At 42.2% G+C, this 26,848-nt stretch overlaps 1 protein-coding gene and 1 non-coding gene across 3 annotated transcripts in view; one reads left to right on the forward strand and one right to left on the reverse strand.

Moving 5' to 3' along the window:
* Positions 1-26,848, reverse strand: part of khdrbs2 (KH domain containing, RNA binding, signal transduction associated 2) — a 65,528-nt gene that overhangs the window by 18,443 nt on the left and 20,237 nt on the right. For both annotated transcript variants that reach the window (XM_062400490.1, XM_062400491.1), the window contains exons 3-6: positions 19,821-19,937; positions 14,933-15,079; positions 6,413-6,540; positions 3,327-3,540 (exon numbers count right to left, since the gene is read on the reverse strand). In XM_062400490.1, the coding sequence (XP_062256474.1) occupies positions 3,327-3,540; positions 6,413-6,540; positions 14,933-15,079; positions 19,821-19,937 (606 nt within the window). The remainder of the gene's footprint in view (positions 1-3,326; positions 3,541-6,412; positions 6,541-14,932; positions 15,080-19,820; positions 19,938-26,848) is intronic.
* Positions 16,170-16,241, forward strand: trnae-uuc (transfer RNA glutamic acid (anticodon UUC)). Its single transcript has one exon. It is a non-coding gene; the product is annotated as a tRNA-Glu (tRNA).

Raw genomic sequence — 26,848 nt, forward strand, 5'->3', positions numbered from 1 at the left:
TTCCTGAGAGATGTTTTCGTCATCCGCATTTAGAAATTTGATTGCCACCATCTCGGCATGGTCTAAACTGAAACACTTGGCAACTTCGCCGAAAGTTCCCGTACCATGTATGTCCATGACCACATAGCCCGAGGTGTTGTTGTATATAATATCATTTGTGGCAATATCAATTGATTTTAAGTGTGAGCTTGAGCCTTCTGATGTTGATGTTGTATTGGAAGACATTTTTGAAGACATGTTGAAGATGTAAATGATTTGGCAGGTGGGTCCCAGTGACTCTGGACTCTGTGGTAGTGGGGTGGGGTCAGTGTCGGCTAAAGCAGGCAGAGATTGGGGATATGGTTTGAGTTTGTTTTTTCACAGGTGGCTGAGGAGAGTTCATAAAGTGGCTGTTCCAAAGACGTCCGGAGAACAGCCCAGCAGAGGAACAGTGTGTGGGTATATGTGTGAGTCAAACTGTCTGTAAGGACAAAAATAGAAATCACAGCAAAATCTACCTTGAGAACTCTTTGCTTCACTGACAGTGGACCCGCGTTAGATAGAGGTTCTGCTACACAATCCAACACAGTAGGTTGCTGTGTCCTCAAAGGAACGAAGAAGTAGCAATCAAATATAAAGGTTATTGAATAATAATAGGGTTAGGGTTATTTTTTGCAAATTTTGGTAAGAATTTGAGCATGTTAAAGCCCTTAAAAAGCCAATTAATTTGCCTGAATAATAATAATAATAATAATCAACATCATAATAATAATAATAATATTAATACTAATAATCATTACAATTTTAATAGGGCCTCCCCCTGTCTGTGCTCGGGCCCTAATAAACAACAACGTAAACAAAAAGCTGGATAATTCACTGAATCAGCCGAGGCTGAGTGTAAGGTGAGGGACTGTATCTTCAGCTGTGGATGAATACACACTCTGCGAACTAGTATTAATTCCCAGAGGCAGCTGCACTGAGTTGTATATACTACAGCTCATGCTAATAAATAAAAAAGTCGCAGAGTGCAACAGTGCAGCCGAATGTTTTTAATACGAACAAAAATTAAGGAATAAGCTACATGTGGATTCAGATACACAGATAGTACTTGTTGGTTGATTTTGGAACGTGTTGGAACATTGTAAAGCTTCCTACAGCCTCATCCTTTAACATCCTTAATAAACTTGGCCTCATAGTCCCTCAACTCTTACGAGTGCAAATTGTTTTTTCAGCTCCTGACGAGGCTCTTTTTCCTCTGCACCTGAAAGTTCAAAAAGCTGAGTTGAGTCGTTGAACGCTGAGGCTCCTCTCTGCGAGGGAGTGAGCAAGCAAAGGATGCGGCAAGGTGAGATTTGTGGGAGGAAGATAAATAGGGAGCCGCTGCGTTCATAAATTATAAAGCAAACAATGATACATGATAACTACCAGCTTTCTCGTGCTTCCCATTGAGGTTTTAAATCAATACCACCCTCAAATAGGTGCAATTATGGACATTCTCCCAGTATCACTTTTATGAGACGGACTGACAGTTTGACAGAGTCCATCAATCAAACCGCCTCTCTGGAGAAATCTGCGAGATACCCGCACACCCATGCTGCTTCCACTCGAAGACAAATACAGGAAGTAACAGCAGAGACTCACACACACTGCTGCTGATCTCTTATTGTGCTTTAACACTGTAGGAATCTTGTAGTGGAACAACAGCCTTCACAACAACATCTGCTGAAAATGAAAAAAAAAAGAAAAGAACCCAAACAAACAAACCGGGTCCATAAAGAGGTCTCGATACATTCTGCAAACACGCTCGCAGAAAATTGTGTAATGCGGCAGAAAAAGAAAAGAAATAGCAAAGTGAGATATGAGGAGAGAAAATGTTCAGGACAAATTCATCTTTCCATAATCCCCTGGTCTCCGTGCTCCCCACCCCTCCTTCCCAACCTCCAATTACAAAGAGAAGAAATGCCTCGCTTTCTCACTCCTCAGAAATACACAGGCTCTACATCAGAACTCAATTTGGTTTGGTAATGAGACTGCGCTTGTGCATTTCCCCATGCAGACAGCCCAATCTTCAATTGCCAGCACACATGGGGGCTTTGCTTAGCAGAAAGGCTCTGAGGAAATAGACTGGTAAAAGTGTTCCCTTTTTTCATTGGGATGAAACTTTAGCGCTCACCTTGTGTCGCCTTTTTCAAAATGACCTTGGGAAATTTCAGAGGACGAGCGTATTTTAATCAGGGCCTTGATTTCCTTTTTTTTTTAAATTGTTTTAAGTGAAGTGAGCATATATGTGATACAGGGCTATAGTGAAGGCACACTCTAGGATGGTGGTCCATTCAATATTCCATACATTAACCTGCCCTGTCAGTCCCTCTACAGACCAGTGCTCACTGACAATCAGGGTGTGCATGACAGCGTGCTGCGTCCGTGTTGCCGGACTCGACTCTGTCACAACCAAGTCCCAGTGCCTTCACTGGATAAGTCCAGGGCTGTGTTTCCTTGCCAACCCTGAACCCAAGGTTGGCGGCTGCTGTCTCCAAGGTCAACATTAATGATACCCCTGCTGAGCTGCCCTGAAGCAAGGCATTTAACCCCCATGTGCTCTTCCTAATGGCTCACAGCGCAGACTAATGGCCTTAAAGCCCAAAATGAGGAAACATTGATTTAGCCTTACATCAGCATATTACAGAGATTATTTGTTGCCTTTCTGGCGTAAAAATGCCATTTTCCTTTAGGTGTTGTTGTACAAGGAAGCTGGTGTGAATGTTTGACATGAGAAGGTTGAATATAAGTTTATAAAAGAAAACTGTATTTATTATAACCATGCAAAGAGATAAAGATTAAGTAGGTAGGTATAAAAGGTATTAGGTAATTTATAAAAACATTACTGGTCAGGGGTTTTGTCATCTGAAGCGTGATGTGTTATTTGACGCATCATTTCTATGTGTGTGGAATATGATGCAGATTTGAGAGCTGTGAAATAGTGATGAAAAAGATGAAGGCGACGTTAATGTTCACTGTGAGCCATCACTTATCCTGCTTTTAATTTCCTTATCTCACTCGTGCTGATGTTAATGGCAACCAAAGGGCTGCACAAGACGGTCCGAGATTATAACAAAATGAACAGTGGCATTTTAAAATTGTAAAAAAAGTTGATTGTATCAAATAAATGTATATAGTTACTGTTGCTGCCAACCTTTTCCCAAACTTGTCCCTGAATGCCTCACCATGAATGCCAGCCTCCTCCGGACCACATGAAAGGGAATTAGAGCGACTCTGATTCCGACACAGTTCAAGGGAAATTACCATCAGCCATACTTTTCAGTGTGTGCAAAGAGGATTGGACTCACGTAGTCATCATAGGACTCATGTGTGACTGCTAACAGCGGGACCCTGTATGCAGCGCTCCCCGCCACCCCCCTGGCTCTCGGCGCTTGTCCCTCCCTCGTTAAACCGGTCGTGGGAAGTTTGCTGTGTGCCGCTGCCGCTGCCGCTGCCCCCCGGGGTGCCGCTGCCGCCGCCGCCACCGCCGCTGCCGCCCTTCTCCCCGTCCCTCTGTGGCCCCTGGTGAAGCAGACAAGCACACAAACAGGGCATTGGTTTTTACTTCACAACATGTCTAAATAAGCCACGGGGGGGGGGTTGTAAAGAGAGAGACAAAAAAACAATAAGAAATCAATCGATTCTCTCATATCGCTGCCACCGACCTGGTGGTAACTGCTGGTGCTCAGGTGGATCTAGTCATGATCAGAGTGTCACTTTGTGTCTCTCTCTCTCTCTCTGCTGTGCGACTGGGGCTCCAGTTTCAATAAAGCCATGGAGCAGTGCCATGCCTGAGTTTGTGTCACCATCTGCCTCAATTAACTGGAATAAGCTCGGGTGGCAGTCACACAGTTCCATTGCAGTATATAGAGTTTATTTAATATTGTCCACCAGAAGAGAAATGAATGGCCCAAGGGGGCTTCGGGCAGGAGTGCGGGATTTTAAGGTGGTTCGTTAGTTCTGTGGAAGTGCGACTGTCCAGCGGCAGGACCACATGAGCAGCGCGGGGATGGCGGGGCGGATTTGGCCAAAGCCGTCCATTGTCTGCTAAGTTACGTTCTAACAGCTGCCTGATGTAGGTGGGCTCGGATCCCCCCCTTTTCTTCCCTTGGCACATCCCTCACTAGGTAGCAGCTCATTGTGATCCAAAAATACAGACACTCAAAGGGGAATTACTGCTGCATATTTTTCATGGAGATTTACAATAATCGCTTATCGGCACGCCATAAGGAGTGAAATCTGGGTAGGGGAGTGGTGGTGGTGGTGACTTTTAAAATGGGAGCATCCAATGTTACCGGTGGATTAAAAGCATCCCGCCTGCGCTGCCTGAATTAGGCTGCCCGTGGCAAACTGTACCTGCTCGCTCCTGAGGGATGGGCCACGACTGCAGGTAGATTACGGACAATTTACTCTACTCTACGAGCTATGGAGGAGGCGACTGGAGGAGGCAGGTGTTCCACGCGCACAGCTTCATGCACGGCCGAGCCAATCAAATGCTCTGTAGCACTCAGAGCTCTGTGGTAACAGGCTGAGCACCTGGAGCAAACGCCGTGTCCATATTGACTTTTACTTGTATGACAGTGTCAGACACATGCTTCTAAAAGGTAGAACTCTTTGTTGTCTCCTAATTGGTCATGGAACCATCTTCCATTCAGTTTGAAAGCCAGGGGAGTTTGCTACAACCTTTTTTTAAAGGATGATGTTGACATTTTACCAGAATAACAACATTTTACGAGAAAAAGTGAAGCTACACTTAAGTATAGTTTTCATAAATAATGAAATAGGTCATCTTTTGGCTCATCAGCATCACATCTTTATAAGTATCAGGACCTTTGCAGGAAACTGTGTCTCTTCCGAGGAAATAACCACAGACTTGGAGGCAATTGCTGTTTTTGTCGAGGAGGAATCCCGATTATTAAGAAATAAGATTGGTAATCAAGGTTTTTGTTCGAGAAGGGGAACTCCGGAGAGCTTGGTGATCCTCGCTGGTTAGTCCTAAACAACTTCTTAATTTTTGCAATAACAAGACTTTTTTCTCATTAAATTAGAGCTTTAGTTTCATGATTACATGAATTTTTTTGTATACTTGCAATATTACAACATTATTCTTGGAAAGATTCACTTTTCTTTAATATGGCCTTAAGAAATAACGGTGGATTCAATGGGGAGAGAAAAACCTGCTTGTGTTTGCAAAGTGATCATCTGGGTGAACGCACACTGTGCATGTTACCATCTTGGTCGTGCTACCTTAAAAAAATCTGTGAAATTGTTCTGAAAATCCACCATCAAGGTTTGTCCTTCCATGTTTCAATAATTCAAATGTGTACTCGTCCTTCACAACACTTTAAACTAAGTATCACTTTATCTATAAATGTATGAAATGACACATCATCTTTAAAAAAAGGACAAATCTGTGTTAGTCATAGCTGCTGACTCATTGAGTGTGACTGTGTAGCTGAATTAAAGGGCTATTCCACTAGTCGTCCGCTTACGGGAGAGTCTTCACTTCAGTCCTGTTTTCCAGAACTAACTGTTTGTTCATTGGGCGTCTGTGGCTCAGGGGGTAGTGCGGGCCGCCTGCTAGCCAGAGGCTCGGCGGTTCCTCCTCATTCCACATGTCAAACCTAACCCTGTTCACACAGATGCACTGTATCAATGTGTGTGTGAATAGGTGAATGAATTGTACTGTAAAGTTGTCATCAAGATTAGAAAAATGCTATATACAGATCATACCCTCTACATAAATGTTTGTCTTCCTGTAAAACAATATTAAATGTGTCATGACTCATGCTGCGCTCAGGGACATTTACAAAACTAATCTAATCAATCAATGGTGACATTGGGCGCGAGGCTTGCCGCTCCAGTCATATAGCACTGCACTTCAATGTGTCAAAAAGGAGATTTGGCAACATGGTCTCTTTCTCTAACAATCTTTGTATTTTTTTGTTGCTATCTGGGATAAATACTGGGCATCAATATTACAGCAAAACATATTCAGTGGATTATTATTTTTGATATAAGCTGAAATGTTACCATATTTCGCTTGGGCCTTTTAAACGATAAAAAAAAACTATCCTGTCAACCTGTGGATGGAGCTCAATATCTGGAGAAAGGCTAGAACCTGTAAATTCATATTGATTTCATATTATGTGCAACAGAAATTGTTACGGTGTAATGCTTCAAGATGAACAAAACCATTTCTTTGACTAACAAGGAAAAATTCAGCTTTGAAAAATCCTAAAACTTTGCAGGAACGGGCGTCCCTTTGTCTCGCTCAGATCTTTTATAACAATAGTAACCTTCAGAATTTCAAGAGGCCCTCGTCATTGTTTTCCACGGGAACACTCAGCTCCTCTCAGCGCAGCTCTTCACGCAGCTGGAACTGGTACTTTACCTTGTGGATATTGCGGCTGCCGGCCGCGCGCCCCTTCCCGGTGCACTCCTCCCCCTGCTCGACTCTTCGGAGCCATTCAGCAGGGACAGCTCTCTCAGCTGCTCCTGTCTGATCTCGTCGTTATAGTCCTGCGGGAACACACACACACACACACAAAAAAAAAACATGTGTCATAATAAAGGAAGACTAGGACATTTGTCTTCTGACTGCAACAGATGCTCGCAACAGCAGCAAATGTCATCGAATTCAAATTGTCGTGACACGCGGAGGCAACACATGGCGTCTCTGAGCGCTGAATGCTCAATGAAGACGGTTTCTTTGGTTCTGTTTGGACACAGAACACTGTGATTAGTAATTTGGGAAAAAGACAATAACCACTAGACGGGCTACAGATACACTGCTCACAGCAAGTTTGAGCTTCTGTTTCTTTTCTACAGATCAAGATTAAATTCAGTAATTATCGTCCGGATGTTCAATATAACAGGGACAAGATTTTGAAAAAAAAATTCTCTTTTTGTCAGGGAGACACAAAAAAATTTGGAAATAAAATCAAAAAGCCTTTCTTCTCCCTTTAAAGCAGCACAAAAATAGCCTTGACTTTGAAGGCACACGCTGCCTGTAATTGACAGCTTGAACAACGTTGTGAGGAATATCGTTATCTTGTGATTCTGAAGCATTTTTCTCAACCCGTTATCAAATGCTGGATCATTACACAGCAGATAAGGCTGTGGGAAAAGCAGTATTCATTATCTTGTCATTGCTGACAACTAAACAGGCTTATTTATCAGACACCTTCAAACCGAACCCACGAGATTCACTCCACCGGACAAACTGGTTTTATGTGATGATTTTATTTGACAACAAAGCGATGGAGGCTGGAAAATAATTCCTTTGCTTGTCAATAGTTCTGACGGCCATGTTTTCTAACGTCTTCTTCGATTTTAGATGGCACGACTCAAAACGACTTAACTCACCCGGAACATTTTTTAATCTCTTTAGCACTTTTTCCTTGGACAGACAGTATTCCATAAATGTGAAATAAAAGTCGAAAATAATTTCCCCTGGTCCACATTAATCATCGCTCTCCCTTTAGTCTTTACAGCCACGGAGTCAATGACGTCTTTGTGTGAGCATTAATCCAGCCAATATATTAACTGCACATTGATGCATGAGATACGACTCTGTCCAGAGTGCACTGATAAGTGAAGGACTAGATAACATTAATGGCTGGGCAAGTAAAAGTACCGCTCATATAATATTCTGGAGAATTAGTGTCACCTTTTCTTTCTCTTTTTTTACGCCCCTCCTTCTCATTGTTCGAACCCACTCACTACACCCTCTTTACTATATCACAGTTCTCCTCTGCGACTAGTTCTGACATCTTAAGTAATCAAACTCTTTTTATTAGAGAAAAATCTAAAAAACATACAAAGAGTCAAAACTGTGAAGCTAATTTCTCTGACAAGTAACTCCTCTATTATTGTCAGACTCAAATTTAGCAACCAAATCTGGAAACCAATCTCCTTGTGGGATAATTCATCTTTCTCCTGCAGGACCGTTTGTCAGCTTCCCCCCGCTCTGTTGTTTCTAATCATTTCGCTCTACACTTGGTTGTTTGCGCTTCACTGTGCAGAATGATGTATGTGCAGACTTTGACACTTTAAGTCTCTGCTGGAGGAGCAAAGTTTGCCAGTGGTTCTCTCAAATGTGAATGAATACATGAAGACTGCATGTCAAGATGATGACCCGTCTCCACTTCCTGCCGATATCCATGAAGCCAAAATAAACCTTCATAAGCATGTTGCCATCTTGGGCTAAAGACATATTTGGGGCCAGAGTCTGTGCAGTAGTCGCGCCGATCAACACACTAGGTCCTATTCAGTTGTCAATCATGACGTTTCAACAAAACCCAACTTATGGAAAACCCAAACACTTATCATGAGTGTGATAAGAACAAACACAGTTATGCTTGGTGTGGTTGGCTCCATTCTTTGGATGATCCCTGAAACAGCCAAGCAGCAGTATGCCAGGCTACATGAAACCAAGCAGGTTTCCATCTTTTAGGAGGAATCGTCTCTGCTGATGTTTAATGAAGGGAGGCATTCGTCCAACAGCCTCGTTAAACCTTGAGTATGCACACAGCGCGTCTCGGTGAGTAACAACAAATGCAAACAAGACAGCTCCACAGGGCACCTAAAACATTGCATCAGTGAGGGAGGAGATGGAGAGAAAACCATTTTCTTTCTTTCTTTGTTTTTTAAGGAAACCAGCCCAAAAATATCCCAAGCAGATGCATATAGTAAAATGTATATTTATATGTTTTTTATATGAATTCTTACATTTATTTTTATTAGGTATTTATATGTTTCACATGTCTATTTATACATAATCTTTTTTTTATATGTAATATATTACATGCCTGAATTTGCTAACAAATTGGAAAGGAGTCACTTTGTCACAGCTCTTCATTTACAGTCAGAGGATCCTGTCATGAACCAGATGATGCACAGATTTTGAAACTGACATTTTTTCCCACCTACATGTCACCGAAGAAGAAAAAAGACTTGCACGTTGGATTTTCCTGACATCTGACAAACTGCTCCTCTTGCTAATGGAATAATAAGGCATGCAGAGCTGTGTTGGTTTGAAGGAGACCGGCAGAGCTGTTCATTGGAGAGCTGGCAGCTTATCTGAAGCACAACAAATGTGCCAATGCTTGTAAAAGTGGAGTGTGGACAGAGGCCCTAACGTGAGCACACAGAGATAAACCCCCTGCTGAGGATTCTCGGGCCTGACTGTTTGCGGACTGAGATTAATTCTGACCACGCGTGACCTTTGTGCACACAAGACGTCCTTCAAATAGCCAAAGCTCGACTTTTAAAGGGTCAACACATGAACACTAGCTATACATTGATTCCATATCAATCTTGTGGTCGGGTCATTCTCAGACAGGTTTTCTATTACAGGCTATGTTGATTTTCACGCCTTGCGCATCTTATATCTCACTGTATGAAAGAACTGTTTCTACATCCACAGACATTTTTCTGGAAAAAGAATACAGACGTCAATTAATTCAGTGTCTGGATGATCAATTTCAGAGGATTTGATCTTTGATCAGGAGAGATGCTGTTGAGCCAGTCCCCCCCCACAGCCCCCACCACCCCCTAAAACCTTGAGGCATCAAGTGATGTGATTTTACTGCAAAAATACTCTCTCTACAACAGAAGCAACACAAAAGATCCATCCATCACTGTCTTCCCAGGCTCAGGACTCAGAGGTAGAGGGCCAAGTTGGGCTCCTCTCCTGAGCCAAACACATTCCAGCTTCTCCTGGGTGCTCCTGATGCGTCCCTCCATCAAGTTCTGGGTCCACCAAGGTGGTCTCCTCCCAGTTGGGTGAGCTCAGTAAACCTCCAAACTGTCCACTTTTGGTCACCACCCAGAACTTGTGACCATATGAAGGTTTGGACTTCTCTCTTCACATCGGTCACAATGGTTCAACTTCCACTTACTGCTGAAGTTGTCTCCATCTTCCCCTCACTCTTGAACAAGACTAAGATAGACTGACACGCCTTCACTTGGTGCAGCACACAACCGAGAGCAACCAATCATATCGATGCCACAATTAAAGTATATTTTGGCTTTTCGTTTGATTACTAGTAAGGTCTAAAATGGTTGTCTTCCAAATGGTGCCTTTCGATGATGGGAGCAGATCCATGCTGTTGTTATTGCTATGATGAGATCACTATTATCACATGTGTCCTCTGAAATATCCAGAGACACACATGCCTGTATAGAAGACAGAGCTCAGGACCCACTATATAATACACTGTATAAAAAGCTGATGGGGGGTCACATGGTGATGATGAATGAACTGTGTGTTGAAATGTAAGGGAGTCGTACCCCCACCGTCTGCTTGAGTGACCTCACCAGCCTCTTTAGAAACGTGCTCTCACACAGTTCAGGTTGTGTCACGTCGACATGCAACATGCAGGAACTTATGGTTCCACTGCGGAAATGTAAAACCACGCGCAATAAATGAGTTTTGAATCTTTACAAATGCAACCCAAACACACACAAATGCCACAGGTCTCAGTGAATTGAGTTTCCTTTGTCATCTTTCTCCTTTTTTAGCTTCACCTCTTCACACCTATTGCAGACAACGGGAATCTCTACAGAGCAAAGCAGACATGCTTCGTGGTCGCTCGCAGCACAAGAAGGACACCAGGAAGACGTCCATTTCCAATTATTCAGCTTAAGACAGTCTGAGAAATCTCCATACACATGTATGTGATGTCTTGTATAACAGCCCAGTGAGAGATGCTCTCATCCTTCCCGAGCACACAGGCCAGTGGACTCGGCGCCACAGAAGCAGCAGCTGTAGAGGAGCTTGATGCGAATATTGTAAAGTTGTGTTACTGTGTGCATGTACAGTTTCCAGCATGAGTTTCTAATCTCCGTTGCCGAGACAGCACGGGCTGCAACGTGTCTGAAGAGAGCGCTGGTCCTGAGCCAGCTGGTGTGTCTTTGTATTTGTGAGAAAGAGAGACAGCCGAGAGACAGGAGAGGACGGGTGACTTTAAAGAATTAATCATTTTAAAGGAATAAATATGATTTAGACGAAAACAGCATTATGCCTTTCATCAAAGAACAGTCATATAATAAAGTTTATAGCTGCACATTTAAGTGGCCGCTATCACTTTAAATTAAAGGAGAAACGGTGTCGCTATCGGTGTCCAGTTGCATTTAAGCGTAAACAAACCACAGCGTGATACTTCTCCCCACAGTTGGAAGTTGCATATTTTGATTTATCGCTGTCTATTACAGATCTAAATCTGCCGCTTTCTAAGTTAACTCAACACCTCCTTCATTTCCACAGCACAAAACACTTTACTGCATTGTTCCGAGCACCTGCACAGTGCGGGTCTGTGCGGTGGAGGACAAAGCAGATAATGAAACGCATCTGTACAAAACACACACCGACCTTTAGTGTCGCCGCTCGGGCTTCTTCATCTGGAGCATATGGCTCACACAACCCACATTAACATTCAAAACAAGCCGACGTGTGTCAGTTTTAATAACACTCATAATTTGTTTGACTTTATGCTAAAAAAAAAAGAATTAATAACACATATCTTGTTCGGGCATCTGTTTCCCCCTGTATCTGCCAAAAGGCTCGGTTCGGCCGGCAGATCAAGGCCACTCTCTCTCTCTCGTCCAGCTGGGAGCAGGATCGCCCGTCCTTCTCCAGTCGCCTGTACAGCCGACCACTGCTAATTCATGTTTGAGTTTCCTCCTGTTCTCTGGTGCATTCTGGGTCTCTGAACTAACAGGCATTTTTGGAGTCTGATTTTCCCCTTCACGGTAGATCTGAGGGCTCTCGTTAGTAAAGTTTGTTTTCTCGGTGGCTCCGTTGACTGACGAAATAAACTCATCCTGCTGTTGGCCCCTGTGTTCTGAATCCGCTCCGGACTAAACGAATAACACAATAATAAATACACTCTAATGATCCAATTATGCATCTAAAATTCGAATTGGAAATAACATTAGTCGCACAGCGTGAGATTTATAACGGAGGACTTGTCCACACGCCACATGAGACACGTTTCCATATCAAATGAAAAGACTGGGTATCTTTTTCTCCTGGTTTGTAGATGTGAGCTGGGGGAGCTCAGTGGGAAACAGGTTTTGTTATATAATAGAGGTAAGACATTTATTTTCAGACATCAGGGGGGTGACGCCACATTAAATGATTTTTATTTTTACTTCAGTAGAGGAGATGGAATCAATTTGAGTTATAGTTCAAAGTTAGACTGGAAGAAAGAGGAACAGGGAAGAAAAGGGTGCCGCGCCAGTCCCGCACTTCAGCCAACACAAGCAGCAATTCATCCCAAGACCTGTGAACTCACTTTGATGTGCAGATTTCCTCTTTAATTACAACCTCATGAATACATTTCCCTCACTCGACCTTTTGCAAATATCAGAAATTCATGTCCACAATATTAACACGCTCTTAAATCCATGTTGCTTACTTTCAACTAAATCAAATCGCCGTGACCGCCACTGATTGTTGTTTCACATGAAGTGGCTCCTAAAGCACAGTGCAGCGATAAAAAAAAAGGTAGACAGCAGGAAGCCCTTGGTTCTCTCCACCAGAGGCAGGACACATCTGTTACTAAAGATACTGACAGATGCCTGTTGTGTTACATTACGTGCAGGTTATTTGCAAACCCGTTGGATCCCTGAGGCAGTGAGCGAGAGCTGAAGCACGGCATGGGATATTTCTATTCACATGTTTTTATTGACACATAGACTAAGCTGGAGGAAGGATGTTTTCCCCCCTCCTCTGACTCACATTGTTCACACTTCACCACGAAGAGACAATGTATGGCAGGGAATGTATAGAGTCTGATTAAGAAGCAAGATATAAATAATGTTGTTGAGATGGTTTTTAATTACTTCCGCAAAAGAGGGGACATCTGAGACTGAGTTTCTTTGTTTGCCTGTTGGTAGGCAGCATTACACAGAAACTGCTCCACAGATTACCAGGAAACCCTTGGAATGAGGTGATGTAGGTAAGGGAAGAATCCACTACATTGGTGCAGATCGCAATCAGGAGACAGATCCAGGATTTAGTTTTCCACTTTCTGTAACATTACAAGGTGTTTTTGACCTTTTTCGTTGATCTCTCACAGTTCTAGAGAGCGCATACCTCTGCCAAGGCCCAACAGTCCCCTCATGAAACCACATTTGAATTCACTACCCCAAATGTGCCTTTTTATATTTCATCAAGATCCAAGAATCCCTGGGAAATCAGTGAATATTGACTGCCCCATCTCGTTGTGATAAAAAAAGCAAAGAAAATACTGGATCTGTCCCCTGATCCAGATCTGCAAAAAAAAGCTTCTCCTCTGACCCATACCACACACATTCACCAAGTTTGGTGGGGATTTATCCAAAAGTTGTTGTGTATCCTGCAGACAAACTAACAGAAAATAAAACCAACTGACAAAAACATTTCCTCCTTAGCAGTGGAGGGACTGCTGGACCTTGGTAGAGAAATGTGTTATACTGCCTGTCTAGTTTTTTATAGGATATTTCCTCTCAATATTAGCATTATTATTTATAATAATGTAAAACAGTGTTTTAGTTTATTATTGTTCCCTTCCGCTTGCCACTTTCGGACGTCTCCAAACATGATAAACTGATGAGTCTCACCATCCACAGTAATGATTTCCAGCCCTTTTGACACTCAGTGAAATATGACTGAATCAGTGTCTTCCTTGTTGCCCTGCATCATTAGTGCCACTTGCAGATTTTCAAAATAAATAAATTAAATAGACTCAAAGTTATGCCTGGCCTAAATTGTCTGTGCATATTGAATGTGCGTACCTATAAGTAAAGGAAGGTATTACAGCCAATCGCTGCTGTGTCCAATGATCAGACAATATGAGGCTTCAGTTCTATAATGTTAATCAAGACGCTGCAGCTGAAGCGAGAGCTGAGACTCACATTTGTGAGATGGCACATTTCCAGTCAAAATAAGGATCAAATGCAGCACATAAAAGCCCTGCTGATGTGGAAAGAACAAGAGAGCCCGCTGACACGTGTGATTGGTGTGGATCACACAGTGGGAGCTGGGACGCTGATTCCTGAGAATATGCACATCCGGTGCACATTTACAGCTAAAAGGTAAAAAAGCCTCTTAAAAGATCCAATATGTGCTCTGGTTGGATGCAAAGTGGTACAGCAGGGGCCATGACTCCATTTTTCATGCAAATTACTGCACCAACAGGTCATGACTCACAGGTTAATGTCAGTGCCAACACTGTCTCTCTCATTGTTGTTTTCCCTTTCCTAATGTCGTAGTAAATTTAAACTAGCTCAGCGCCTGTAAAAAGGGAGGGGAATCTGAAAGCTAACAACTGCTTTACTTGTTTTTTGGCAGACAGTGCGAGCTAATTTGTATTTTGATGGGGATACTAACCGCAGACGCGGTATCGCCATCCTCCTGGCCCAGTGAGCAGATATGCTTGTAAGAACATCAGCGCGGGATAGGAAGATGCATGAAGTCCATAAAGTAGACTCGAGCAGCACAATTCCTCGATTAGGCTTGTCGTATTTGCAAAGCTTGATTAATATTTACGGCTTTGACTCAGCGAGAGCACACAACATGCACATTAATTATTGCTAAGTTCTCCAGGCTGTAAGTTGCTGGAGTCTCGCAACTTGTTCCATACTGCACTTTAATTGCTGAATACATTAGTTTTCATTTGTAAGTACGGGCAGTGAGTGTAGAGCAGCAGTTGTAATGCGGTTAAAAACGTCCCTCCTATATCTTAGGTCCACGTAAACAAACCCTGGATACTCCTGAGAGCACCGGAAAGCCCAGATGCTTCTTTGCTTTGTGTTAACAAGGCGGATGGAGGAATGATCACGCCAGCGGTGATGACTGATGTTCATAATGTGACATGGGAATTCAAAATTAGGAGGAATGAACAAGGCGGAGTCATAAACTTACTGGGACTAAGAATTTTTTGATCTCCTCCAAGGCGTGACTCATGCGGGAATAGGCCTCTCCAGGTGGAGCGAAGACTTCAATTAAAACGTGCAGATCATTACTCAAGTGGGCGTATTTGGCCTCCCCGCCTTTCCTCAGTTCTTCTTCCTGTGAAAAAAAAAAGAGAGAGCAAGGGAAGGAATTGTAAGAGAATCCAGAGTTCACATGAAAAGCATCCATACAGACTGATGTATTGTTCGCTATTGATCCCTGAAGACAAAGTAAAGACAATGTTCTGTAATGGTAGATCCTCTGCCAAGGAGGTAATGTTTTCATTTTGTTTGTCTGTCATTTAGCTGTATTGTGCAAAAACCGCTAAACAGATTAGCACACATCTTGATGGGAGGATGCTGCAGGAGTCAGGGAAGAAGCCATTCCATTTTAAAGAAATATTCTTGGATCACGAAAAACTCGAATAAAAATCCACATCTAGAGAATTAAAATGTGGTTTCATAAGAGGATTGTTGGACCTTGGCAGAGAGATGCACTCTACAGCTAGATGAGAAAAAAGTCAGGGATCACAAAACACAGTATAGGATTCACCCCATATGGACCAAGAATACCTGCACAAAATTCCATTGCAATCCATCCACTCTTTGAGTCTGGACCAAAGTGGTAGACTGACTGACGCCCTGCAGCCATGCTGCTGGTGTGATTTATCTCGGCGGATGAACTAACTCTGCTCCGAAGTTATTTTGTGAGATTGAAGAGGTTTTGATGTCACTGACACACAACTCCATCTTTTTTTTCCCTCCTGTCATCACAAGCCCAGTATTTGACATGCCGGGCACAACCCTCGCTAATATTTATGATTCAGCTTTAAGACAAAAAGACACTTGAGCAATCGCTACGTTCATCAGCAGGGAGACACATTCAAAAAAAAATTGTGAGCGATGGGAAGACTCACTTAAGTGAAGTAATAAGTTAACTTCAGCAGAATAATTACAGCTCATCCAACAACCGCAGAAACCAACTCACATAAAAAAACGACTCTATAGAGAGCCCAGTCGGTCTGGCACTAGGGATACTGTTGAATGTCTTTCTTATAGAAAATGCATTTTGTGATATGAGATCTTGTGAATTTGTAGAGAATGCTCTGTTGGCATCGCATTAAAACAGTTCCCGGACATGTTTCAATTTACAGACATCACATTTATAAGTCATTTAAGAACATGTGCTAAATGCATGTGGTTACTGGTCCCATATGGTCTAGCGGTTAGGATTCCTGGTTTTCACCCAGGCGGCCCGGGTTCGACTCCCGGTATGGGAACTATATTTATTGCATTTCATTGTATAAGTACTGGGTGGTGGTCTAACGGCAGAAAACTTGGACTATGGGCAGAGAAGGTCTCTGGTTCGACTCCAAGGAGAGACAACAAAAGACGAACCAGGATCTGTCCAAAAATCCAAGAGGATTCTCCCTACCCCTGAGCAAGGCACCTTACTCCCTAAACATCTGCTCCCCGAGCGCTGTACATGGTCGATCACTGCTCTGTGTGTCCTGCACCAGATGGGTCAAAATCAGAGGTTTAATTTCCCTACCTGCATGAATGTGCCTTTGCATGTCTGTGCATGTGTTTGGGATGAATAAATGCATCTTAATCTTACTGTGCAATGACAGTAAAGTTGAATCTAAATCTAAAATCTAATGAGAGATTATGAGTTTAAATAGGTGAGTAAGGATATGAAAGTTTGTGAAATATTCTGGCACATATGGTTATGACAGATTATGAAAGGTTTTGACAAGTTGATCATATTATTACAGTCTTAGAGAAGTTTTCACAGGTTATTGATGTTATGGCGAGTTTTGACAGGTTAATAAGGTTGTGACAGGTGACAAATCTATTTCGAAATGTTATGTTAAAGAGATTATGATACGTTAAGAAATGTAATAAAGTGTTATGACAGGTTAGTTGGGACAGGAGAAGAGGGAGGCGTCGCTACTCACATTACTTGTAACTACTATAATAACTTAATAACCCTTAATGGTGCAAATTAATTGTAGTGATGTAACATCTTTTTCACAGCAGACATTTCCAATTGTTGTAATAGGATAAGCCCAGGTGCACAGAAGCCTACCGATGCCAACACTCCATTCAGGTCCTCACAGGGACAGTTGAGTAGACAACAGAACAGACCATCATTAATACTGCTACACACATGCGTGTTGCAGACTCACTCCACTGATGAAGACTATGAGAACCAGTAGAAAGCTGGGACACCACTTTGATCGAGACGGAACTATCTGGAGGAAGTATCGTATGGGGGTTCCTGATACCCAGAGGATGTTTGCTGGTGGGTTTGTGCTGGTGGCTTTTCTCAAAACGTTGAAACTTTAAGCATCCTGATTTTCACATGTTTCACTTACTGAATACCTGCTAAACAAAGCATTGGTGTACTAATGAGCAGTGTTGGCGTGGTTATAGAGTGTTCTTCTTGGAAAATAACACATCCTTACTATTAGATTATTAATTCCTTGGCTGAATATCACTTTCCACAATCCAAAAAAATGACTGCTCTGTTTGGGTGATTAGTATGAGGGGCAGTTTTCACTGTGTTTTCAAAGGAACCAGTCAAATCACAATATCCATTCTCCACTACCAAGTAATCCGAGGTGATGTCAAACTTGGAGTGGAGATGTTCCCTCTAGTGGTCCCAGCCACACACGCAGCTGCTGTTAAGAAGTTGGGCGATGAGCGTCTTGCTTTAAGAACGCCTTGATTCAGACAGTCATGCACTCAGCCAAGCTGGGGACTCAACCGTCTGTCCTTGCATCACAGGGCTGTTCTCTGCCCTCTGGGAAAAGTCCGCTTTAATTAAAAATTGCCAGAAAATTTCAGCAGGTTTCACAGTCTCTGTCAGAGAGCATGGGTCATTACGGATCAGATCCAAATGTGTCTCTCAGTTGTTTCAATACTTTGTCATTGAAGTGAGAGATTGTTTTACCTCGGAAAGAGATAGACATACATCAGTCACAATGGCTACAGTGTGCCTGGTTTTCAGTCAATCAATACTATAAGTTTGCAGAGCACTGCTGTAAGGACGACAGGAACTCAGAAATATACATTCTCTCCAACCGTGGAGTGCTGGCTTTGACTTGTTCAAAGTCTAGCATCAGAGAGGTGAAATGAGGACTTTGTTTTAGCACCGTGACTCAGCACAGTGTTAAACAGGATAAAACCTGGGCTCAAGGTGTGCTATTCACCATATGGTCTATTGTGAGTTGGTTCTACCTCCAGCTGCAGGTCTGATGCACCCCTCTGTGACACGGGATGTCTTGTGTGGCAGAAATGTGTGATGTCAATGTGCTTTCACGTGTAATGGGACTTGAGTTATCTCTGTGCCACACGGCCGTGTGACCGGCCGCTCTGAATGGCAGCCAGCCTTTCATTCACAACGTTCAGTCTCGGGCTTGTCGGTCTTTCAGACCAGTTCAGAGTCAGACTGTACGCAAAATCAATATCACAGGCTGAAAACACTGAGCCTAATCCAATCGTTACACAGCCACCCTTTGGGGAGAGACAACCGCTAAGGGTCCATTATTTTTCCTCAGTGCTGCACACAGCATGTGTCTCTGTCAGACTGAAACTGACATGCTGTCATCATGCATGCTGTGCGGTGCAGAATAGCAGACTAAGCACTGCATGCAGGTAAAATACTGACGTGTTTCTGACAGCTCGGCTCGTATGAACATTATTCAACCTCTCTATTCTTTCATTTTAAAAACTGAAGACAAATGCAGCACATGACAAAACTGAATAGTCTTAGGGGCAGTAAGCCAGATTGTTATATTAACTCTTGCTCATGACTAAGGAACATGTTGATGGTAAAGAAGTGGTTCAGGGCTTTCAATCACTTTCATGATGAATAATTTCAGCTTTGCATTTAATGGAAATCCATGTGAAAGGTTATTGTTGTTTTTACCTATTACTATGTCAAACAATTATCATTAAATAATAGCTTCATTAAGTTGACTGTATATTTTGCATATATATACATGCATGTAGGTATGTACATATGTAAGATATACGTGTGTGTGAGTGTGTTTTTTCAATTTTGTATGACTTAGTTGGCTATGCCTTTTAAAATTGAATATTATTGGATGTTGTAAAAAATGGTAAAGACAACATACAAGCTTGCATTCATACAGTATATATATGTAGTGTAGGCATGGTTATTTATATATACATATTGGGGTGAGAGTCTTCTTACAACTGACACCATGTGCCGTGTCAGTTAACATACACAGGTGACGACCAAAACCGCATTGATATGTTTAAAGTGGCTGTAACAGCTTCCGCAGTATTATCCCCTCAACGCGGTTTCTAACGTATTGAAATGCAGCTTCAGTTTCACCAAAGTGGTGACAACACTGCAAGTCTTTTATCATGTCTTGATGTCTGAATAGGAGGGTACAGTAATAATAGCAATGTAACTCTATGAGGGCACATTGAGACCAGTTATGAGCATGAATACCATATCCAGCCGGCTGTCTGCGAACATGCTCGGATAGGTTTGGCTCCAGGGGACCACAAGTCAGCAGGATAAATGACTTTCACAAAGACATGCAGTACTTTGCATTTATAACTGACTATTACACAATATCCTATTAAACAACACAGGGAAAATGTATTCAAATTGATCTCAAACATATGTTTGTCAACTGAAAGCTATTCATTTTAATCCGGGTGCCATTCATCTCAGTTACCCTCAGATGTTGTCTGTTGGAACACTCCTCTGCGCTTTGGTGGAATTTCAACCGCTCTGTTTCTGTAAACATTTTATATTTGATCTAAATCTTCGACCAGCCAAACAACTATACATCAGCATAAATCAATATCTGCCTTACCTTGCCTTTATCCCTCATGGATCCTTTGCCGAGGATGGACATCTTCACCCCAGTCTCCTCCTGCAATCGCTTCATGGAATTTCCCCGTGGTCCCAGCAGCTTCCCAACAAAATTAAACTGTGACAAAGGATAGAAAGGAAGAAAGAGTCCTTATCAATGCTTTCAGAATGCAGTTTGTAAGAGGAGGGAGGACAAATAATGAAAAGGCTGATTTATTAGTCCAGGCAAGTATTCCTGAAGCAGCCTTTCTCTTAATGCCTTGGATATAAATATAAAGGTTAAACATAAGACATGCTGTGCTGCCCATTAGTCATCTATTATCAATATAATCTCACATTCCATTCACCATTCATCATGGGAGAAAAAGCTGTAATGCGGACTGTAATAAATCAATATAACTGTGCTCTATATGTATGTGCACATTGGAAGTAAATGGGACTCTCAGTGGTGGTCTGGCAAAAACCCATACATCCATCCTCCTGCATGAACTGTGCCCTCGCTAGTCATGTCTCTTATCAGCGTTTAGGGTTATGCATGTCCTACCAAGTAAAAAGGAAAAAGGAGGGGATATGGGCTCAAACCAATAACATTCCTGCAACTGTTTAAGAGGTCAGTGCTGAGATAAAGTCAGAAATAATGAGTTTCTTCCCAGTGGGAAATTAAGTAATACTATCCAAATGACAAACTATCAGATTCAAGCCTCGGGGCTCTGACTATCATTTCCCTCTCACTGTGCACAGGCTAGTGTTCATATTGAGATCAGTAGCTCCAGGTTGTTTCAGGCGCAACGCTGCTGAGATTAGTGCAGATGAATCTGGGAGGTGAAAGTCATAACGCAACTGTAGTCAAATGGAGCCTTTTTCCAGAAAATGAGCAGGAGATCACCCAGAAGATGAGCAAAACGGACTTAGGGCCATTAAGACAAATGCAAAGAACAATGTAACAGTCTCACCTGGTTTCAGACCGACACTGTTGTCATTTTTCAGCGTCCTTTTTGTTAACACAAAAGATAACACAAAACCACTGAAAGGATTTCTATGAAACTTTGTGGAAGGATGTGACAGGAGCCGACAATGAACACATTTATTTTTTGGTACAGATCTGAACAAAGGAGCGGATGGAGGACAATTTTTTTCACTTTCTACAGCATTGCATAATTGGGTATTTTTTGACATTTTCACAGGGAATAATTAATACGTCTCAATGAAATATTTTTTTTGGCATATTAAAAGGGCTTATATCTATGAGTTTGGTTTTGGTTTGATTTAATTTAAGGGAACTGTTGGGCCCTGGCTACGGTATGTACTGTACTAAGTGCCATTCAAATTAAAATAGCAAAAGCACTTGTGGCTGTCTGTGTTCCCATGTGTGTGGTGGCCTTAACTGTTCATTTTGGTGCATTACTATCTTGAGGCAGCAGAAAGCTTTTGTGCAATCAACCAACACAAACCAGTGGGTGTATTATGTTTAAGGGTGAATATTCAAAACAGAAAAATGTGCACGTACATAGGCAAATACACAACACAGACACTCTCTGCTTCTTACACACGCAGGCGGCTTTTAAGGGGATTGAGAGATGTGAAGAGTGGAGATTGGTTAGATGCATGTTTTACCCCAAAAACTCCTGATTCATTAAGAAACTAAGTACAACCCCTCTGAACCATAACGATGCTGCAACCTTTTTTTACACCATTAAACTTGCACTATCCTTCAAATAAAGTCCTTAAACTTTCCCTAGAAGAAACAAACTCATAAAGGCCATGCATAAAGGACATCTCACGCCGTTTCAGTGCTTGTTTTATTGTAATAGAGGGTTTGACCTTCAAGTGTTGGACGAGATGATGGGGGACCACCTCCAGTGCTGAACAGGTGGTCACCCATCCACCACAACACACTCTGGCCAACCCTAAAATGATATTAACCTTTCCACAAAGCAGCCTCTCCCACTGTGGCTAAGCAGCTAATAACTCCTCTGCCAGCTGTGTGTCTGCTGCAACTCACGGCGACAAACGCACACTCAGCTTATTTCGTGAACATGATTAAAATCAGGAGCGAATGTTCAATCTTGAGGTGAGGGCGGCGCCAAGGGCACCAAGATGACACCGTCCAACAGAAAAACAAAAACAACCATGCTTCCCAACCGTCCTCTCTCTGTCCTCTGATCTGAACGATTAAGGCACCTTTTGTGGACACCTTCCGTCACGTCACTTGCGTTGACAGGACTCTCCTATAGCCGGCAGCAGGGAGCGGAGGAGATGATGGTGTCGAGAACACACTCGGTGGGCGGTAGAAGAAGAGTGGCCTGTTTTCATTTAGCTAATGAATGTCTGGAGCCACTCTACTGCTCCATGGTGAGCAATTTGGGCTCCGGAAAGGGGCACGATACGATGTTAAATGAGGTCTGAAATGATGTTATGTGCCCCCCCCCCCCCCCCCCCCCCCCCCCGTAGCCTCAACGCTGATAAGTATGCAGATATTGGAAGGAAGGGGTGTTGTGAATGCAACAATTATGCACAACACATTTAAGACGCTGAACAAATATTCAGTGCGTGAACTGATCCTCTTATTTTTGATTCCACAACGTGTGAAGGACAAACAATTAATCAAGCGCTTTTGTGCAGATTAAAATCAAACATATTCATCTGCATATTCATAGTTAAACACCAGGTTTATGAAGACCTCACAACCGATACGTATGCTTGAGGCCTTTGAGCACAGGGGTCGCCCGGTCTAGACAATTGGTACTATATTATCCTAAACAGTTCTCCATTTTGAGTGGTGAGGCACAACTTAGCTGAAGGTCAGTGAGTGTCGTAATTTATTATTTTCAGCTAATCAAATGTTTTATTCCATTTTTTGATTTATTTCATCAGAACGTAGACCTGACCAATTAAGTATGTGGGACTGCTCACTTCTTATTGGCCGACAGGTCTCTGTCAATTCTTCATTTGATGGATTTACTGTATCAAACACTAGCCAAGAGTCAGTGAGAGGTACAATGGATACATGAATATTTTTTCTCACTGGTACAGAGTTTGAAGTTTCAGTTATTCATTTTTTCATATTTTCAACTTTATGTACAACTGAGGTGAGAATTCTCTTTATATGAAATATGTCCTTCAGCGATGATATTGCCTCCAAATTTGTTCAAGTTCACTTCGAGTTGTTTTCAACTCTCATTTGTAAAGTTGTCATTGTATAAGTGGTTTGTATGATTTTCCATCATGTTGGCTTAGTAATATTGATGGTGTAGGTATATGATATGATGCACATTTTCGTAATAAAGAAAATGTCTTCCTTTTCAGACGTTGACCCACACACATAAGAAGAATATGTATGAAAACTGACCTGAAGAGCCTGATTCTTCACAGGGATTTATGAAAGAATGTTTTTGAAGGATTTTTTGGGGCACTTTCCCCAATTTGACAACACAAATCCTGAGGCAGTACAAAATACAGATATTTTCAGGAAATACAGAAAAGAAGCAAAAAGCTTTCCCTTTATATCCTTCCTTTGAAACTTTTCTGTTTTGTTTGGAACAACAGCATTTTTATGTATTTGCAGCATGTTTCATTGTGTTGCAAATGTGCCGTCAAACTGGTGAATGTGCTCCTCAATCTTTTTTTGATTTGTCTATTTGTATGTATTTGCTTTTCCATTTTCTTGTGAGGGAAAATCCATTCCTCCATGCATCAAAGTCTGTTTACGGGTCTCGGGGTGTAGCGTAGCCCTGCATATATGAATAACAGGTTGTATAAAAGCCTTTTGTGGCCTCACAGGGAGCTGTGTGTTATATGATAAATGGCCTCCAGTGATGTCACTTGAGTCAATGCTGGTTGGATCAACATCAAGAATCTGGTGGTGTGGGTTTAGAAAGAAACAAGTTTACCAGGACCTCTGCTGGCTGCTCATTTCGGCGAGCAGCTAACTAACACCTCAATTACTGACTGCGATGCATTGTGGGTAATGTAGGAGGACTCTGTGGAATAAAAAGGCAATATCTTTGGTTATGCTGCGTTGATTTGATTTGTCCACCAGGGTCTTTTGAGTGCAATGCTGAAACAGTGTAGAGTACTTTTAAGATGCAGTACGCTGAGCTCTGTCACAGCCACTACAGACAGGCCCTGCTTGTGGCTGGTTCTCTATATGAATTTTGCAACACATTTACCATACCTGAATTAAAAGAGGAGAAAAAATCTAAACATTGCTTATTTCAGAGGTATTTATTTTAAACACCGACACTCGTCACAAGTTATTAGGAGCTGAACAGCACTGACATTTACTTTGTTTGATTGATTTGCTTCCGAGTTTATGAGACACATCATTAAAGACATGTGACAAGCGGACACACAAACACACACACACACACAACATTGATTATTGTGAAGGGCCTACCTCAATGTTTTTTGAGAAGGCACCAAGTTAGATGGTGCCTTCTCTGAGAATTTCTTTCATATCCCAGCAAAATGATTGTACACTGAAATATCCTTAACCAGATTGATGTTCGAACAAATCAAATGGAATCAAACTCAGCCCTAGGCAAAAAATGACCAATGCATATGTGTACTGTCAAGAAAATGTATAACAGGTGTATTACTGCAGTGCCAAAAGGCATAGTGAAAAATTTTGAGCCGACTAAACTATGTGCTGAGTGACACATCAAAGACCTTGATTGACAGCAAGTGTGAAGGAGAGCGACTCAAAAGATAGAGAGAAACGTAGGTAGGAATGGATGATAACAAGGGTTTTGCATGAATAAGAATACAGGTGTGCCCTGAGATTCTGGCCTGCCCTGCCCTGCGCTTTGCCTTGGGCGGAAAAAGTTTGGAAACCCCCGGGCCCAGACCACATTCGTGATCAAATCTCAATGCATCCTCCATGTGTCTTCGCTGCATTCACATCTGGGGATCCGTCCTCTTCTGACCATCCAAGATGCATGTTTATGCCAGATATCAACAACAGTGACTCGCTATCAGAAAGCCCTGGCTGTGCTCAAGGATTAACATACTAGCTTCACTTAAAGCAAATAAGTGATAGAAATGGAAGTGCAGGATGCTTTTTCCAGAGACAAGGGCAAATAAACGGCAAAGATGAAAGGATGCACTCACGTAAATAAAAACTGAGGCAAACTCGCAATGATTCTATATGTTTCTAGCTCTCAGTATGTTAAATGTGCAGTGTGGCCGACCTTTAAGGGAGTGCACTGAGGCCAGTCGAGATTTGCACATGTCCTGAGGCACTTTCTGCCGGGTTAGCGAGCTGTGCTATTGGGAAAGTCCAGGTCCTGTCTGATAGGAGGATTAAAGCCTCAGGTAGAGGTTTATACTTTGATGACAACTAGGGATGACTGGGCTGAGAGTCTGTCGGGGGAGTGTGTCCTATGGACTCGGCAGACGTTAAAGAAAGCGGATGAGTGGTTGTTTGGTTCTTGTCTGACAAGCGGTGGAGATTTACTGTTCATCTGCCGAGCTTTTCAGAAAGAAAAACCAAATCAACTGAGAGTTTAGGGAGAGGCTGTTTGTCAGTGTTAATGTAAATCACTGGTATCCATTATTAAGGTATGAATTAAAACATGTACAAAAAAATCAAGAAAACATCAGATATATGCAAGCAGTAATCTCTGGATTGGGACGCACCATATGTGTATTGAAATATTAACAGAGGAGCACAATGAAATAAGATAATATACAAAACATAAAATGTGTGCCAATTTGCATTTGGTGACAAAATAACATAGATCTTGGTGTCTTTATCATGACAAACAGGAACAGGATGTGCTAACAGAGATGACCCAATACACATTAATATGTAAACATGTCGCCCAGATGGCCCACACACACTCACTTACACACACATGTTTGTAGATCTTCTTAGTGAGGACACTGCACTCCCTAGGCCCTTACCCTCACCTCAACCATCAGAACTTAATGCCTAACCCTAAAGCCCAAGTCATGTTTCTGCCTCGAAGCTACGCTGTAGCCTATATTTAGATGTGTACCCTAAGCCAAGCCCTACACTGTACCCTGAAGTGCACCTCGCCAAAAGTGTAATGCCGCAACAAGGCGATGCTGACTGCCAGAGCTGTGATTGGTCCGCTTGGTAGTATCACATCTCCGGCAGCCTCAGCGTCATATTTAAATTGAGTTGAAACTGTAATTGCTATTCAACCTCTATCAGCTCAAACTCCAACATGATCCGATTAGTAACACTCTCCGTTGGTCTGAAGGAAACAGAGATGCCAGAGAATTAGTAAATAAGCAGAACTGAAACCGTAGAACACTCAACCCCAGAAACTCAACCGCCACTTTGTATTCGGCGGTGTAATTTCAATGCGACTCACACACACACCTTCGCCCAACTATGAATGCTCTGCTCCCTGTGTAGGCTACGTAATTAACATTGTAGAGGGTAACACATCTAATTTTGCATGAAATAATTAACTCCTGGATGTTTGTGTCACAAAAAGCCTGCACAAGGGGCTTATCCAGGGGTTAAGTTAAGGTTAAGGTTACCTTAACTCAGATTTAACCACTATATGAGCCTGCTTTCATTTTTTATAGCATAAACTCAAATGCACATCATCTTAAGATCAGTGATTTAAGGTCACTGAGGCCCATTTTCACAGCTTCTCACACTGTGCTTTGTAAGTGGTCCACCAGGAAATGTGTGTTGCCCGACCCACAATAATCTCCAGCCTCGTTAAGCAGTTATTGCACTGTGTCTTGACAAAGAACTAAATAAAGTTAAGGAAAAGTGTTTTTTCTAAACTTCTTGTCACTCTTTCACTTCTGTTTTGCTTTTCTCCAGCAGAAATCAGTTGCTCTCTTTTATGCTCTTAAATTCACGACTATATTGTCAATCAACAGCGCACCGAACAATTTATTGAATCTATGCAGTGTGTTGACATTTTATTGATTTTGTCAAATTAGTGCGACTCAATTTACTGGAAACCCTGTTTGAATCTCACTCAAAGCTAGGACGCTGTGTATTCTTGAGGGTTGTTATTTTTTTTCTCACAGAGAGGTATT

This window comes from Platichthys flesus, chromosome 12 (assembly GCF_949316205.1).
Source record: "Platichthys flesus chromosome 12, fPlaFle2.1, whole genome shotgun sequence".
Taxonomy (NCBI): Eukaryota; Metazoa; Chordata; class Actinopteri; order Pleuronectiformes; family Pleuronectidae; genus Platichthys; species Platichthys flesus.